The sequence below is a fragment of the Ovis aries genome, chromosome 18, assembly GCF_016772045.2.
Source record: "Ovis aries strain OAR_USU_Benz2616 breed Rambouillet chromosome 18, ARS-UI_Ramb_v3.0, whole genome shotgun sequence".
NCBI classification, from domain to species: Eukaryota; Metazoa; Chordata; class Mammalia; order Artiodactyla; family Bovidae; genus Ovis; species Ovis aries.
Genome location: NC_056071.1, coordinates 16,669,338 through 16,686,932, shown reverse-complemented (window position 1 = coordinate 16,686,932; position 17,595 = coordinate 16,669,338). Strand labels below are relative to the sequence as shown.

The following is a 17,595-nucleotide window of genomic DNA, read 5'->3' as shown; positions in this document are numbered from 1 at the left end:
TACTGGAGTGGAGTGCCATTTCCTGCTCCAAGTAAAAAACACAACTGAGAATAAAGACTGATCTGCAGTGCGTGCTCAGTCACTTCAGTCGTGCCCGACCCTCTGTGACCCAGTGGGCCATGGCCCACCAGGCTCAGGAGCAAAGAAAAGCACCAGTCTTAACTTCATCAGATCACAGTTTGAGCCCTGGCTTTGTCATTAATCCAGCCCAGGTGGCAGGAGGTAGTGCGCGGGGATTCATCTGATTATCATGGACATCAATTCCTTCCTTTTTAAAAGGAGAGTGTTAGATTCGATCTTTCTAAGGATTCTTCTGTTACTAATTGCCTATGAGTCTATACTTTTCTATTAAAAGAAACTATGAGATTGATACCAATGTTTATAGAGAACATCCTGATATTTGTGCGAGGTAACAGAACTCAAGAGAAGTTATTCCTGCCAGAGTACCAAGACCTCTCAAGTCAAACCCATTGAGCAGAACAACAATCCATTATCATGGTAACATAAATGCGACCTAAGTTAGGCCCGGTGCCTGACTTACTTGCCATTGATGACACCATCTGGGTTGAGCATGGGGATTATCTTGAAAATGAAGTTTTCCCTCAAGAGCCTAGCCACGGGGTCACTGCTGACCAGGAACTCCAAGGTCCCCTTCATCACCCAGCTAGCATTGCTCTCTCCTGGGTGAACTCGAGCCGTAATCACTTGGTATGGGCGCTGCCCTGCAGAGAGAAAGAAAACACACACGCAAGAAAATTAAACCTAAATACAGTTTCCATATCCATCAAGACAATCTCCAGGAAGCCAGTTTTACACCTGACTGGCATAAAGCCTTAAATAGGTTGATTGTTTCTAATACACACCTAATGTGTATTTATCCATTTTCCATCTGCCTCTATAGTCTCTAAGACTCGGGAGAGTATAAAGTTAAAGCTCAAGGCTGTTATCCAAACCGTAAGTACTTCGTGGCATCAAAACAAGCCATGAATCAGATTTTAGAAGACCACCAAAGAAACAGTTTTCTCTTCGGTATCCAATAGCATGGTGCTGGATGTCCCAGATCTGAGATTGAATCTTATCTTCATCATTTACCAGTTGTAAGATCTCAGCCGCAGGATTTAATTTCTCCAAGGCTGCTGTCCCACATGTAAAATGAGGACAATGATACTGACCTCCTGTAGCTGTTATAAAAACTAAACGATGTAATTATAAAGCACTTGGCACATTGCTTGCCATTAGGTGTGTACCTCTTAGCTCTCTCCCTTCTCAGTTATAAAATCTGTGGCTAGGATGTTCCCTCTCATTTCACAGCAGTAAGAGAGTCAAGTACAGAAACTGAACTGGGAAACTTATGATTGACTTTATGACACTGAAGCCAATCCTGGAGAGATTTCACAGAAGGAAGTGCCTAGAAGTTCAGTCTTGGAGTTGCAATACACCCTTCACTTTGCGAAAGAAATCAGGAACACACTCTCTGCCAATCACAAGGAGTGTGTTGACACAGCATACCTCTATGCAGAATGCGTTGAGAAAAGATGGACTTATCTTTTCTTTGTTGACAGAAGATGCACATAGCTTTGAGACCTATTCTCAGACCACATCTGGGCTCAGGTGGAAAGCGTCTTTGATTGATTAGTGATGTCTGTCCTCACATACTTGAGGAAGTGGGAGGTGAGGAACGTGTGGAATCAGACAAGCGATTCACCATGTCTGCTCTAACCTCCTGTTTGATTTTGTGAGGGTTTTTTGGACTCTCACTTCCTTCTGTATCCTCACCCAATTCCTTACTGCTCCTAAACTCATTTTAAAGACGAGAACAAAATTTTTGCCAGATATAAATACGTTAGCCACTAAACAGTCTAAAAGTTAAACAAGTCATTTTCTTCCTGATTATTCAAATCATGAGTTAAGTATTTAACTGTGAGTTTATGGCTTTTCTCCCCTTAAAGAGTATAAACTATATCTCTAATTCTATACAAAGAAAGACAAAACTGAATAACCTCAAGAACCCCTAAATAACAAGGAATAAAAGATACGGAGAAATAAACTATTAATTATCCAATCATATTACTAGTATCATCAGTTAAAACAAACAAAATGCCCTCTGTCAACAGCCAACAAGATGCAGGTTTAAGGGGCATATATATTCGTGCACTTTTATTGCCTGTGGTGAGAGCACATTGCTTCACTTTGCAGATCCTTTATATTTGGGGGATAACATTCAGCTTTTTTTTTTTTTAATTTAAGCAGGTATCTTGAACATATTCCAGGAACTGCAGGAGGCATTGAGTAGAAAAAGCTGAATCTATTATAGTTCTTGTTCTGTAAAAGACCAAAGCACTTGTCGGTGGTGACAAACATTCAAGCAAATAACGACAAGCGAGCTAATGGAGGTGTAAATAAAGCACCAAAAATAGATCTGTCTGAGAGAGGGAAAGACATTTCCAGAGATGTGATGCCATTTATTTAGACTCAGTCCTGCAGAATAATTATCATCTAACTTGAGAGAAATGGCATGGCAACCCACTCCAGTATTCTTGCCTGGAGAATCCCATGAGCAGAGGAGCCTGGTGCTCGATAGTCCATGGGGTCACAAAGAGCCAGACACAACTGGGCAACCAAGCACAACTTGAGAGAGAAGGTGAGGAAGGGTCTTTTCTAAGCAAAGAAAAAGATACATGCAAAGAACACAGAGGAAACACAACCAGTTTCCTGTTGTGTTTTCATTGTTTTTACCAGTCTGTGAAAACAATCAGTTTTTACAAACCGGTGCTTTCAAGAATCAAGAAGAGCCACGAGTGGCTGAAGCAAAGGACTGGAAATGGTAGCTCATGAATTTAGAAATTAGACTGGTGTCAAACTAGTAATATCCCTCCTCATACATTTTGTTTTGGGTTTGGAGTTTATACTGTTAATCAGAAGTTCTCAGTCATGAAGTCAGTGTCTCACTGGTATGCTATGATCTGTGATGAGATCTATTGAAGAATCACTGGTTATTAATAAAAGTGCAAATGTTTGCTTCTTTTATATATAGATATCGGAGAAGGCATTGGCACCCCACTCCAGTACTCTTGCCTGGAAAATCCCACGGACAGAGGAGCCTGGAGGCTACAGTCCATGGGGTAGCTAAGAGTCGGACACGGGTGAGCGACTTCACTTTCACTTTTCACTTTCATGCATTGGAGAAGGAAATGGCAACCCACTCCAGTGTTCTTGCCTGGAGAATCCCAGGGACAGGGGAGCCTGGGGGGCTGCCATCTATGGCGTCGCACAGAGTCGGACATGACTGAAGCGACTTAGCAGCAGCAGCATAGATAATATAGAGAAATAGATACAGATACAGATACATTCACATTATATATGTATATGTGCGTGTGTGTACACATGTGCTCAGTTATGTCCAACTCTTTGCAACCCTGTGGACTATAGCCCACCCTGCTCCTCTGTACATGAAATTTTCCAGGCAAGTATACTGGAAGTTGCCATTTCCTACTCTAGCGAATCTTCCCAACACTGTATCTATTGAGTTTCCTGCATTAGCAGGCAGATTCTATACCGCTGTGCCACCTGGGAAGTCCTGTATGTATACATGCTGCTGCTGCTGCTAAGTCGCTTCAGTCATGTCCGACTCTGCGGGATCCCATAGGTGGCAGCCCACCAGGCTCCCCCATCCCTGGGATTCTCCAGGCAAGAACACTGGAGTGGGTTGCCATTTCCTTCTCCAATGCATGCATGCATGTTAAGTTGCTTCAGTCGTGTCTGACTCTGGGTGACCCTATGGACAGCAGCCGACCAGGCTCCTCTGTCCACAGGATTCTCTAGCCAAGATTACCAGAGTGGGTTGCCATTTTCTTCTCCACACATAGATATATATACATATGTTCACAATGTATATATCACACAAAATGTTGGTTCCTTGTCCAATATGCTTTAGTCCCCTTCTTTCCTACTACAAGACCCCTGATTTCGGGGGAGGTTAAAAAAGTGCCCAGATCAAAACACCCAGCTTCATGAATCCTCTTAGAGGGAGGAAAGGCCATGTGACAGGAGTAAGACCACTGAGATGTGAATAGCAGCCAGAGGGTAAGTCTGTCGGAAAAAGGATTAGAGAGCATGGTTTCACCTGGCAAATGCCTTCTAAGATTTCTGTCTCTTGTATCTGCCTCTTCTTCCTTCCTTGAACATAGATCTGACACTGTAAGGTGAGGAAGCCAATTCGAGAACCCAAGTCACATGAGAAGATGGTAACATAAAGGTAGAAAGAGCCTGGGTTCTTGGAAAAAAAACCCTTAAACAGCTATCCTGCACCTTCACTAGCTTCCTCAATGCTTCTAGATGTTTGAGACCAATAAACCACTATTTGACTGGGCAAGTGTAATCACATATTTGTTCTATTTTGTTAGACTCTAGTTCAACTTATAGGAATAAAAGAACAGTTTAAGATCGTCTTTATAATATGGTTACCTTGAATAGCATGCACCCAAGTGTGCTTTCTGGACTGGGGAGAAAAGAGGGACACAAAGAGTTGTCATGAGAATATTTGCTAGGTGTGTCCCAGAAATAAACAGTTGAGAATTTCTACTTTAAGAAATAGAGAGTATATGATGGCTTTTAAACAGGAGCAAGACATACCAAAGATTGTGCTTCAAAAAAATCCTGACATTTCTATAGACAGTACATATGTTTAGTCACAGACAGTAGAGCCTACTGGAGTAGAGCACAACTTTTATTTTTTCAGCTTTCTATTTTATATTGGACTATAGCTGATTAACAATGCTTTGATAGTTTCAGGCGCACGGCAGAGTGACTCAGCCACACATATACATGTAACTATATATACACATGTACCCCAAACTCCCCTCCCATCCAGGCTGCCACATAACACTGAGCAGAGTTCTCAGTGATTCCTTGTTGGTTATCCATTTTACGTGGAGCAGTGTGTACATATCAATCCCAAACTCCATAACTATCCATTCCCCCCATCCTTCCCTGCTGGCAACCATAAGTTCAGAGAACAACTTCAAGAGCTGTATTACCAGAGTTCAAATTCCAGCCCCACCGTGTTCTGTCTAAGTTGAATTACGTAAGTTTCTGAAGAAACTGAGTTTTGGACTGGAGGTTCTGCATGTTAGGCTAACAATTTGCTAACTGGAACTTACTAAGTAAGAAGAGTACGGGGTGGGCGTGGTATGCAATCAGCTGGTTAGCACAGTTGAAGTTAGTTGAAGGTCAGCTTTCCCACTATATCATCTGATCACAATTACTTCCAAAGCAAGCTGTACTGACATGCCAATAAAAAGCGTATTGAGAAAAAAGAGGCTTGATGAATCTGGACCCAATCAGTGGCCTGTTTTCAGTTCTCTAATTCCACATCACTCTCTGTGGTTTTTGAACTATGCTCATTTACAGTATATTAAACAATAGTAAGTGTTCCCAGTCCATCACGAAGAAGTAAAAAAAAAGCTTAAGCTCTTGTAAATTTTCAGCATCAGTTGGATCCTCTCATTGTCTGGGCCAGTTGAGTCCCATTGCCGGATAACTGGTGGAATTAGTGCGTTATAGTCAGTAAGTCAAATGTAGCTCTTGCAAGGAAGTATCAGTGATGTTTCCCTTCTTTGGAAAGTCAAGTTTACAGTTCACTGGATTGTCATATGCCACAAAACCTAAGAGGCTCTCCTAAAGAAGCAAACAGGGAAACTGTGGCTTCTCACAAAGACGTTAGCATAAGCAGCAGTTTAGCCATTTCTAGTAGATTCTCCTCTCTTCTTCTCTGTGATTTAAGGCAATTTTGCATTCATATGGGTGAGTTCAACCTATGGGGCCATTCAGTTGTAGCCCCAAATGGTGCTCCAGAGAACCCATAATAGACAACAGCTGTAAACAGTAGGCAATACACATACTATGTGTTTTTTCCTGTAGTTGAAAATTTAAGATTCAATAACTCATCTCTGCTTAGGGGAGGGCAAAGAGTGTAGGGTATACATCTTTTTTTTTTTCTCTGCGATTTATAAAATCTATTCTGGAGTCCATGAAGATCTATGGCGGAGTCATGGTTTGGCATACTGTAATTCTTAAAGTCACATATTAAATTTATGTCAGTGGCAATGACATCTGTTAGAAACAAGCAGAGAACTGTACAGTCCTAAGAGGCATCAGGCTCACGGCCAGTGAGAAACTGAGAAAGAACTAAAGACATGTGCGATGTGCACCCAACTCTATAAATATCCATTCGTTTATCCCTTCTTTCTTTTGGAGGTATTATTAAGCTCCTGCTGGCACTCTATAAGGGTCTTGAGATTCCAAAAGAAATGATTTTTGCCCTCAGGGAACTAATAATAGTCTGGTGAGAAAGACAGGAAAACAGATAATCAAGATCTTATGTGATCAGGGGAAACTGTCAAAACATTTCCAAAGCACAGTGGAATGCTCATTATGACATTATTTACCGTAATGCGAGCACCTGGAAGTGACTTAATGTGCATCCACAGGAAATTAGCTAAGGAAATGATACATAAAAAAGAATACTATGTAGCCATTAAAAACGACACATAGATCTCTTTCTGTTGATATTAGAGGGTACCTGTCACATAATGATGAGTGAAAGCAATATAGGTGAGATACCTGAATTGTAATGGATCCGATCTGTGTTTAATTGTATTAATAGATACTTAAAGGCATCTGTACACAGAGACAAATCTGTGAGTGGAGGCCATCTGAGTCACTCTTATGTCCTCTTTATCCTGATCTAATGTGTCTGTCTCCCCAGAAAATAACAATCATATGTCAGTTTTCATAGATACAAAATATTTGTCAATATTTCCAATTTTTCAATATATTCTAAATATTGTCCAATAGTAAAACACAGAAGATAAAATTTTTTAAAAAAATGATTAAATTTTCACAGAAGAGGTGACGTTTGATCTGGTTCACCCCATTTTAATTGGAGTTTGCAAGATGAAGAAAAGAAAGGAAGGAGATTAGGGACTTCCCTGGTGATCCAGAGGCTGGGACACCATACTTGTACCACAAGGGGGTTTCCCAGGTGGCTCAGTGGGTAAAGAAACAACCTGCGATGCAGAAGACTTTGGTTTCACCCCTTGGTCCGGTAGGTCCCCTGGGGGAGGGCTTGGCAATCCACGCCAGTATTCTTGCCTGGAGAATCCCATGGACAGAGAAGCCTCGCAGGCGACAGTCAATGGGGTCACAAAGAGTCAGACAGGACTAAAGCAACTGAGCACCCGTACATGCATGCAGGGAACTAAGATTCCCCATTCTTCATGGTGTGGTCAAAAAAAAAAAAATCAGTAAAATACTTCAAAAAGAAAAAAGGAAAGGAAGGTGGGAGATGATAGGAAAGGGATAAGTTGATATATTTGCAAAATAACTATGTCATAAAGCACATAGTGTCTGAAGAAAAGCGATGTCATTTTATGTGATTGAAGCAATAGCTATATGGAAGATAAGAATGATACTATAAGCTAAATCTGTACCCAATTCTTTTAAACAGGTCTTTTAGCCAGGCTAAGGAGTAATTTTATAGGCTATGGAAGCACCATAAAAAATCATTCTACAATGGTGTGATGAGATGGGGACTTTTCTTAGAACTAAAGATGCCAGGAGAAATGGCAAAAAAGCGCATATTGTGATATTAAGGTCAAGTCAGCTAACATGACATTAACTCTGGAAGAGAGTGGATAAAAATGGCCTGACTGAAGGGCAAGGGGGTGAAGAAAGAGACCAGGAAACAAATGGAAAAGAAAATGATATCATTTATATGCATAATCTTTTAAAAATGATATAAATGGACTTATTTACAAAAAAAAGAGACTCACAGACTTAGAAAACAAACTTATGGTTTCCAAAGGGGAAAGGTAGGAGAGGGGAGGGATAAATGGGAATTTGGGATTGACATGTACACATCACCACATTTAAAACAGTTAATGAACAAGGACCTACTGTATAGCACGGAAATCTGCTCAATATTCTGCAATAACTTAAATGGGAAAAGAATTTGAAAAAGAATAGATACATGGGTATGTACACCTGAAACACTGCTGTACACCTGAAACCAGCATGGCATTGTTAACCAACCATCAGTTCAGCTCAGTCGCTCAGTCGTGTTCGACTCTTTGCGACCCCATGAATCGCAGCACGCCAGGCCTCCCTGTCCATCACCAACTCTTGGAGTCTACCCAAACCCATGTCCATTGAGTCAGTGATGCCATCCAACCATCTCATCCTCTGTCATCCCCTTCTCCTCCTAACCTCAATCTTTCCCAACAGCAGGATCTTTTCAAATGAGTCAACTCTCCACATCAGGTGGCCAAAATATTGGAGTTCCAGCTTCAGCATCTGTCCTTCCAATGAATATTCAGGACTGATTTCCTTTAGGATGGACTGGTTGGATCTCCTTGCAGTCCAAGGGACTCTCAAGAGTCTTCTCCAACACCACAGTTCAAAAGCAGCAATTCTTTGGTGTTTAGCTTTCTTCACAGTCCAACTCTCATATCCATACATGACTACTGGAAAAACCACAGCCTTGACTAGATGGACCTTTGTTGACAAAGCAATATCTCTGCTTTTCAATATGCTGTCTAGGTTGGTCATAACTTACCTTCCAAGGAGTAAGCGTCTTTTAATTTCATGGCTGCACTCACCATCTGCAGTGATTTTGGACCCCCAAAAAATAAAGTCAGCCACTGTTTCCACTGTTTCCCCATCTATTTGCCATGAAGTGATGAGACTGGATGCCATGATCTTAGTTTTCTGAATGTTGAGCTTTAAGCCAACTTTTTCACTCTCCTCTTTCACTTTCATCAAGAGAGTCTCCTTAGTTCTTCTTCACTTTCTGCCATAAGGGTGGGGTCATCTGCATATCTGAGGTTATTGACTGTACTTCAATATAAAATAAAAATTAAAGAAGAAAATCTCAATGAAAGAATATTGTGAGAAAGAAAATTTGAAAAGAGTTTGATCGAAAAAATTATATACTATATAGAATATACATGATGCTAAAGTTTGCCACCAAAGATAGCATGCTATGAACATTTTCTGTGTTGTCTGCTTTTCACTAATATATATTGGAGGTCTTTCTAGATCAATATATAAAGATTTTTCTACCTCCCTTTTTTAATTAGCTGCATATAGGGTATTGTTCTTTACAGCATCGAACTTTACTTTCAAAACCAGATGCATCCACAGATGAGCATGGTTTTCACTTTGGTCCAGCCTCTTCATTCTTTCTAGAGTTATTTTCCCACTCTTTCTCAGTAGCATACTGGACATATTGGACCGTACCATACTGGACACATACCAACCTGGGGTAGGTGTCCAATGTCATGTATTTTTGCCTTTTCATACTCTTCATGGGATTCTCAAGGCAAGAATTCCGAAACGACTTGCCATTTCCTTCTCCAGTGGACCACATTTTGTCAGAACTCTCCATCATGACCGGACCATCTTAGGTAGCCCTGCAGGGCATGGCTCATACCTTCACTGAGTTACACGAGGCTATAAATCCATGTGATCATTGTGGTTAGCTTTCTGTAATTGTAGCTTTCATTCTGGAGGCCATGGGATTATAGTTCTTGCTTCTTCTGTCTGCCCTCTGATGGATGAGAAAGAGGCTTGTGAAAGCTTCCTAATAGAGGGGACTGGCTCTGGGGAAAACCTGGGTCTTGCTCTGGTGGGCAGAGCAATGCTCAAAAATCTTTAATCCAATTATCTGCTGATGAGTGGGGCTATGCTCCATCCCTGTTAGTCGTTTGGCCTGAGGTGAACCAGTCCTGGAGGTTACAAGCTCCATGGTCTATTGGAAACCTTCAAAAAGGGCTTATGCCACCATGCCCTTCCCTGGTAGCTCAGCTGGTAAAGAATCCACCTGCAATGCAGGAGAACCCAGTTCAATACCTGGGTCAGGAAAATCCTCTGGAGATGAAATAGGCTACCCACTCCAGTATTCTTGGCCTTCCCTGGAGGCTCAGACAGTAAAGAATCCAACTACAATTCAGGAGACCTGTGTTTGATCCCTGATCTTCCTGCCCTAGAGGAGGACATGGAAACTTGCTCCAGCGTTCTTTCCTGGAAAAGCCCAAGGACAGAGGAGCCTGGGGGGCTACAGTCCACAGGGCCACAAAGAGCCAGACACGACTGAAAGACTAAGCACATGCCGACAAGCACCTCCCAGGATTGCTGGTGCCAGCAGCCCTGACCCTGCGGCAGGCCACTCCTGACCCACACCTCTGCAGTAGACGCTTAATATTCACAGGCAGTGGAGCAGTCTTCGGTGGGGTTTCCCCTGGGTTCTGGTGGACACAAGATTCTGTTCATGCCTTCCAAGAGTCTTGGTTTCTCTCAGTCCTGTGGAAGTCCTATAATCAAATCCCAATGTCATTCAAAGTCAGATTCCCTGGGGATTCCCTTTGCCATATCCCAGGTTAGGAAGTCCGACGTGGGGCCTAAAACTGTCACAGCAGTGCAAGGACTTCCTTGGTATTCTTCAGTCTGTGGGTCACCCAGCCTGCAGGTATGGGATTTGATTATAACGTGATTATGCCCCTCCTACATTCTCCTTGCAGGTTCCCCTTTGTCCATGGACAGGCTTATTTAACTTTTATACAGAGTAGCAAGATGCTGGGCTGAAAGACTCACAGATGGAATCAAGATTGCCAGGAGAAATCAACAACCTCATATGTGAAGATAATACAGCTCTAATGGCAGAAAGCAAAGACGGACTAAAGAGCCTCTTGATAAGGGTAAACAAGGAGAATGGAAGAGCTGGCTTAAAACTCAGCATTAAAAATAACTAAGATCATGGCATCCGATCCCATCAATTCATGGCAGGTAGATGGGAGAAAAATGGAAACACTGACAGATTTTCTATTCTTGAGCTCCTAAATCACTGCAGACAGTGTGACTGCAGCCACAAAATTTAAAGACACTTGCTCCTTGAAATAAAAGCTATGACAAACCTGGACAGCATATTAAAAAGCAGAGACATCACTTTGTCAAAAAAGGTCCATATAGTTAAATCTATGGTTTTTCCAGTACTCATGTACGGACGTGAGAGTTGGACCATACAGAAGACTGAGCATCAAAGAATTGATGCTTTTGAACTGTGATGCTGGAGAAGACTCTTGAGAGTCCCTTGGACTGCAAAGAGATCAAACCAGTCAGTCCTAAAAGAAATCAACCCTGAATATTCATTGGAAGGACTGATGCTGAAGCTGAAGCTCCAATAATCTGGCCACCTGATGTGAAGAGCTGACTCATTGGAAAAGACCCTGATGCTGGGAACGATTGAGGGCAGGAGGAGAAGGGGACGACAGAGGATGAGTTGGTTGGATGGAATCACTGAGTTGATGGACGTGAGTTTGAGCAACCTCTGGGAGATAGTGAAGGACAGGGAGGCCTGGCATACTGCAATCCATGGGGTTGCAAAGAGACGGACATGACTCAGAGACTGAGCAACAAGACATCACGTTGTATTAAACTGACTGGTTTTTTTCAAGTCGTATCAACTTTACTCTCCTGAGAACCAATCAATTTGATTACAATATATGTCATTTCTGTAATTCTAGATTTGTTCTTTTTTCCCTCCGGATTTGTGCATCTATGTCCCACAAGAGCCCGTAGTTTTTCTTTCTTGTAATGTCCTTTATGATGACTTGGAAGCCATTACCACTTTTTCATGTCTGTGGAAGATTTTCGAAGTTTAGAAGTATTTCTTTCTTAATTTTATTTCAGAATTTTTCAGTGAAGCCATGAGCCTAGATCTTTTTTTCCCTCTGAAGATTTAAATAACAACTCGAATTATACAATAACAAAACCAAATCATTAAAAATCATTGGAGGAAAATGTAGGTGTTCTGAAACAAAATCCAATGTTCTTTTCATTTGACCATATATTATTCTGTTTGTATACTCAAGAGGAACGCTTAAATTAATCCTCTTGAGATAAAACACAATGATATATTGACGTGACAGCAAGCACCATGTCCATTTTGAGTCGAACGAGCTGGGTTTGAGGCCCCGTCTGCATCCTACCAATTGAACGTATTAGGAAAGATTGAACTGTTCTGAAATCTAAGTCCCTGACCTATAAAATCAGGCTCTCTCAGGTCTTTGCAACACTAAATTCATTGATTATCAATGGCAATGTGAAACACTATAGATAAAAAAAAATAAACCTTTTTGGCCAGTGGTTTCAATCCCCTTTGATTCTACTATATTCTCCTGTATTCTTTTAAGACAGTGCCTAATAAGAAGTGAAATTACAGGGAACTTCATCTCTTTTTTTTTTTTTCTCTTTCTCTAATATTCAGATGCAAGTGCTAATTAGTAGAGAAGTCAAAAGTCAGGTATCAGCAGAAAAATAGAGAGCAGGTAATCAGTGCTAATAATAAGTTTCTGAACAATCAAGTGTGAACTGCATCTCCCTCGCTGCTCCTGATTACTGGGGTACAATTCCTTCCCAGATGAGCAGGGCCTACTTTTCACATGCCTTCTTTTACAAACACTTTGGGGGGCAGGAGGGGAGGTGGGCATGGGGCATGCAGGATCTTGGTTATGCACCCAGGGATTGAAGCCGTGCTCCCTCCACCAGAAGCACAGAGTCCTGATCACTGAACACTAGGAAAGTCCATACAAACTCATAAGCTACTGGTTTTCTGGCCCATATGCCATGAGAACACGCAACTGACCAGACTTCTGTTTCCAAACTAGCCTCATTTGGGGTTGCTCCAAATGGTGAGGTTAAAAACTTCAGTTCATCCCCAACCAATCATCTTCATCCCCACCCTCCTCCAGGGGCAAGAAAGTGAAAAGTGAAAGTCGCTCAGGTCGTGTCCAACTCTTTGTGACCCCAGGGACTATAAAGTCCATGGAATTCTCCAGGCCCGAATACTGGAGTGGCCTCAGATCTTATCCCTCGCAGAACTCTGCACTCTGTCTTCCTCTCAAAGCTTGAGAAATGATCTCCTGACCACAGAATGAAAGGTAAACAGCTTGAGACACTGGCTTCTTTCTGTAAAGAGATTTCTAATTTCTTGGCAGAAATACAAGGGCTCCTGTACTGACAGAAGGAGGAGAGAGGATGCCCATGCCCCGCCCCCTCAACTGCCGCACTGAGGATCTGGGGGAGCAGCAGGGAGGAAGCTGTGGAGCAAAGGCTGACCTCAGGAAAGGTCTGCTCCAAGCACATGCATGCAGTCACTTCAGTCACGTCCAACTCTGTGACCCTGTGGATGGTAGCCCACCAGGCTCCCCTGTCCATTGGATTCCCCAGCCAAGAATACTGAAGCGAGTCGCCATGCCCTCCTCCAGGGGACTCTTCCCAACTGAGCCATCAAACCCATGTCTCTTATTTCTTCTGCTAGCAGGCAAGTTCTTTACCACTAGCACCACCTGGGAAGCCCCGTTGTGGTTTAGTTGCTAAGTCGGGTCGGACTCTTTGCAACCCATGGATGGTAGCCTGCCAAGTTCCTCTGTCCTTGGGATTTCCCAAGCAAGAAAACTAGAGTGGATTGTCATCTCCTCCAGGGCATTGTCCCGACCCAGGGACTGAACCTGTGTTTCCTGTGTCTCCTGCATTGGGAGGCAGGTTCTTTACCACTGAGCCACCAGGGAAGCCTATAATTAACAGTAATTAACCTTTAATTAACCTCTCCATGCCCAGTTGTTTCACAACATATTTCACTAATTCTTGCAGAATCCATTCATTCAACAAGTATTTTATTAAGCCCTTATGATGCACCAGGCATTATAATACAAATTGGAGCTATAACAAGGCAAGAGTCAAAGTTCAGTCATCAGGAGCTTACTTTCTAGTAGGGAAGACAAACAGCAACATCCTCTAAGTAATATGAAGAAAATTAAGGCAAATGGAGGCAACAGAGAATTTAGAGGAGGGGTGGAGGTCATTCATATGTAGAGGGCTTATTGTATTAACTTGAACAATACAGTCCTGGACCCTCTTTCAAGTCTCTAACTGATACTGTTCACCATACTCAGTGGTAAAAGTAAATACATTCCAATGTAATATAGTTGAGACATTAATACAATGAATAAAAGAATAAGCCCCCCACACACACACACACAAAACATTGTTTCATTGCCTTCTTTCTCATGAAACAAATCCAATCTTGAACTATTACAAACCCATATTTCTTTGCAAAGGGCAATCTCACTTTCTTATTTTGACTATATCTAGTCTTGCCTATCGCTGACTATAAGAAAGCGGGTTTGGATAATGTATAAATGAAAAGAAAATCAGGAAATCTATTCCTGGGCAATTTTCAGATAACCAAGAGGAAGTGGTGTAATGGAGGCTGAGATAACAATTTTAGACTCTGCATAAATAAGAGCAAATATCTGCATTTCCTCATATGTGTCAAATGGTACAGATTTTTTTCTACAGATTTTGTTATACTATAATATGCTGGAAATAAAAATGATACATCTGTGCTCTAATGATGCATAATATATACAGTATCATAATACAGTATTTAGATTGGGTTTAAGAAATTTACTACCCACAGAAGCAACAGTCACTTGGGAGAAGTGAGTAATCGCATCAGGAAAATTGCAGACAGATGCTACTGCACCTCCAAACCCCCACCAACCCATCAGCTGATCTCAGTTAGGGATGCTCACATTTCTGCCTGGTATGTACTGGCTCACTGGTACCCCAGGACACCGGCTCCTTTGCCTCTGGCCTCCTTAATAGAATTAATTCTGTCCAGAGGAAAGCTTTATAATTCCTTCAAGCACCAGAAGATCCCAGGAGGGCTGTGTCACCTACAGACTACTGATGGTGAGGTCAAATCCCTACCAGCTGTTTCTGAAAGGATGGTTTTAAAGATACGGCCAAAATTTCAGCAATCTTCAGCCAGAGCTCTCAGCCTAGGCGCAACAGTGACACAGCTGAGCATCCCAATAACCTCGAGAAGCCTAAATAAACGAACTGAGTTGGAAGGAGTCCTTTTCCAGCTCAGTAAAGATACATCCAACACAGCTCACCTTGTTACACTAGATTACATCTCATCAGGTTGAGGCATATTATAAAGCACTGAAAGATACAGATACAAATCTTGAAGAAAGAGATTAAAGAGCTATTGCTTTGCTCAGAAAACATTGAAATATCCTAGTGAATAATTCTGCTCCCAGATCACATACAATGGGTCTCTCACTTTGCTCTTACCCATATTATTTGTCTGATCGTATTTGAAAGAGAAAAGAATTCAAAGTCCCTGAAGGTGCAGGTGCTCTGTTCCAAAGACAGTTTTTTCCGTATGCACAGCATCTGCCCGTGTTACCATGGACTGTTAGGAAATCTTATTGTGAGATACTATTAGGCGTCTGTGAAGAGGGGAAGGGAAGTGAAAAAAGGAGTATTCCCTGCCACATCAATAAACAAGGATGTCACAGTCATCAGCTATTCTAATCCTCCAGGGTGCTCAGGAAGAATACCTGCAAGCTCTAGCAGCCAAAGGGCCACAGCCACTCCCTACAGTGAGCCCTGAGGAACTCAGGATGTGAAAATACAGGATACTGGCCCAGAGAGCGGAGATACATAGTAAAGGAATGATTTCAGTGAGCTCAGACTCTCGCCTTTTCCCTCACATAGAAAAATGCATGTTGTTTTGTTATTTAGTCCCTAAGTGGTATCCAACTTTTGTGACCCCATGAACTGTAGCCCACCAGGCTTCTCTGTCCATGGAATTTTCCAGGCAAGAATACTGGAGCAGTTTGCCATTTCCTTCTCCATGGGATCTTCCCAACCCAGGGATCGAACTCCCTTCTCTTGTATCACCTGCATTAGCAGGGAGATTCTTTACTGCTGAGTCACCAGGAAAAAAATTCCTCAATTTGAGATATCTGGTTTCTTTTCATAAACAATAATCTCTTGATGTTCAAGCTAACTGTCCTTTTTTGTAAAACTTCTGTATAACCTGGCTCCTCCCCTCGCCTCCTCTGAGCAGTTCCCTCAGGGTTACTTGAGATGTCACCTCCTGGGTTTAAGTCCTAAAAATTTCCACTGAACAAAGCATAGCTCTCAACTTTGGGGTTGTGGCTATGTTTTTAAGTCGACAGAAGTGATAAGGGTAGGGGGGAAATGCAATCTCCTGTGCAAGGGACATTTTTAAATAGGCAAATAGGATGATTCTCTCTTTTTTAAAATAATTTATTTCTGGCTGTGCTGGGTCTTCACTCTGCCTAGGCTTTTTCTCTAGTTTTGGCGAGTGGCTGCTCCTCTCTGTTGCAGAGTGCAGGCGTGACTGCAAGCGGATTTCAGTAGTGGCAGCACATGGGCTCAGGAGGTGAGACTGAGGACCTCTAGAGCACAGGCTTTGCACTTGCAGCGCACGGGCTTAGTTATTCCACTACATGTGGGATCTTCCTGGATCGGGGATCAAACCTGTATCTCCTGCATTGGCAGGAAGATTCTTTACCACTGAGCCACCAGGGAAATGCAGATGATTCTCCTTTTAAATTATAAATTGCCAACTGAAAGCCTGCTCTCTTCCCTGCGTTATCCTTCAGGAATTTTCAACCTCCCTCTTGCCAAAGCCTTTTTAGTTTCCGCTATTGAAGAACAGAAAAACCACCAAGTGAAAACCACACGATGAATAAATTATGGGCCTGAGTCACAAGGACCAAGAAGGTAGGAGAAAATTTAAGTCTTAAGCCCAAAACATATGTCACCACCCGACACTGGAGCAGAGTGCTTTAAAACTCAAATCGTGCCAGGAAATTTCAATAGCCGCATTGCTTGCCTTGAGATGTGGGCCTTTTTACTCCTGCAAGGGTTGGCATGGTACAGGTTGTTTCAAGAATCTGGAGGTGTTTAAGGAGCAGGGAGAAGTCAGGAATAGAGAAAGTAACTTTCCTGCTTAGTTACTCCCCAAGCAGAACCCAGAGCTATTCCGGCCACACTTGGGTTGAAATAGAGATATTATGTTTTAAAATTAAGGCTGAGCTGCTGATTTACAGGAAGAGATGAAAGGAGGGAGTGAGAGAAGATACAAGAGAAAAAGAAAGAGAAAGAGGATTATTACTGATGCTGTTCCAATAAAAACAACTACAGCAGTGACCTGCTAGCTCTTCCCTTGCATACCCTGACAAGGGTATTTCAGTTTCCCGGTTGCTTGGCAACATGCCTTTCATGTTTAAGCCATTTAAATGTATTCACCTTCTGAATTAGGTATATTCACAGATGACTGGGCAACAAGAAAGAGCTCCTGGCAGGCCAAGGGCTCCTAGGATGTGTGGAATCAACAGAGTGTGTGTGTGGAGGGGAGGGGGGTGGGGTCTGGCCAGGGAGCCTCGCAGAGAATGTTAGTGACACATTTAGGCCTGAACTGAGAAAGTGAGATCAGCATGTAAAGTCTTCCACTGCTCCCAAACCGGTCTTCTATCAGGATCAAAGACTTATTTCTGGCCCCTCTTCCTGATGTTTTCTTCTGCCTTTCCTGACATTTCCTAACACCCTCCTGCTGGTTTCTGTGGCCTGGGCTGACAGAGACAGCTGTCCAGAGACAAGCCCCATGGCCTCGGGCCTTCAAGCTCAGGGCCCGGCGTGGCCTGTGCTGGTGAA

The 17,595-nt window shown here is 42.4% G+C and overlaps 1 protein-coding gene across 17 annotated transcripts in view; it reads right to left on the bottom strand.

The window, feature by feature from the left end:
• AGBL1 (AGBL carboxypeptidase 1) overlaps positions 1-17,595 on the bottom strand; it is a 1,135,995-nt gene that overhangs the window by 777,594 nt on the left and 340,806 nt on the right. For all 17 annotated transcript variants that reach the window (XM_060401589.1, XM_060401588.1, XM_060401580.1 and 14 more), the window contains one exon: positions 542-722. In XM_060401589.1, the coding sequence (XP_060257572.1) occupies positions 542-722 (181 nt within the window). The remainder of the gene's footprint in view (positions 1-541; positions 723-17,595) is intronic.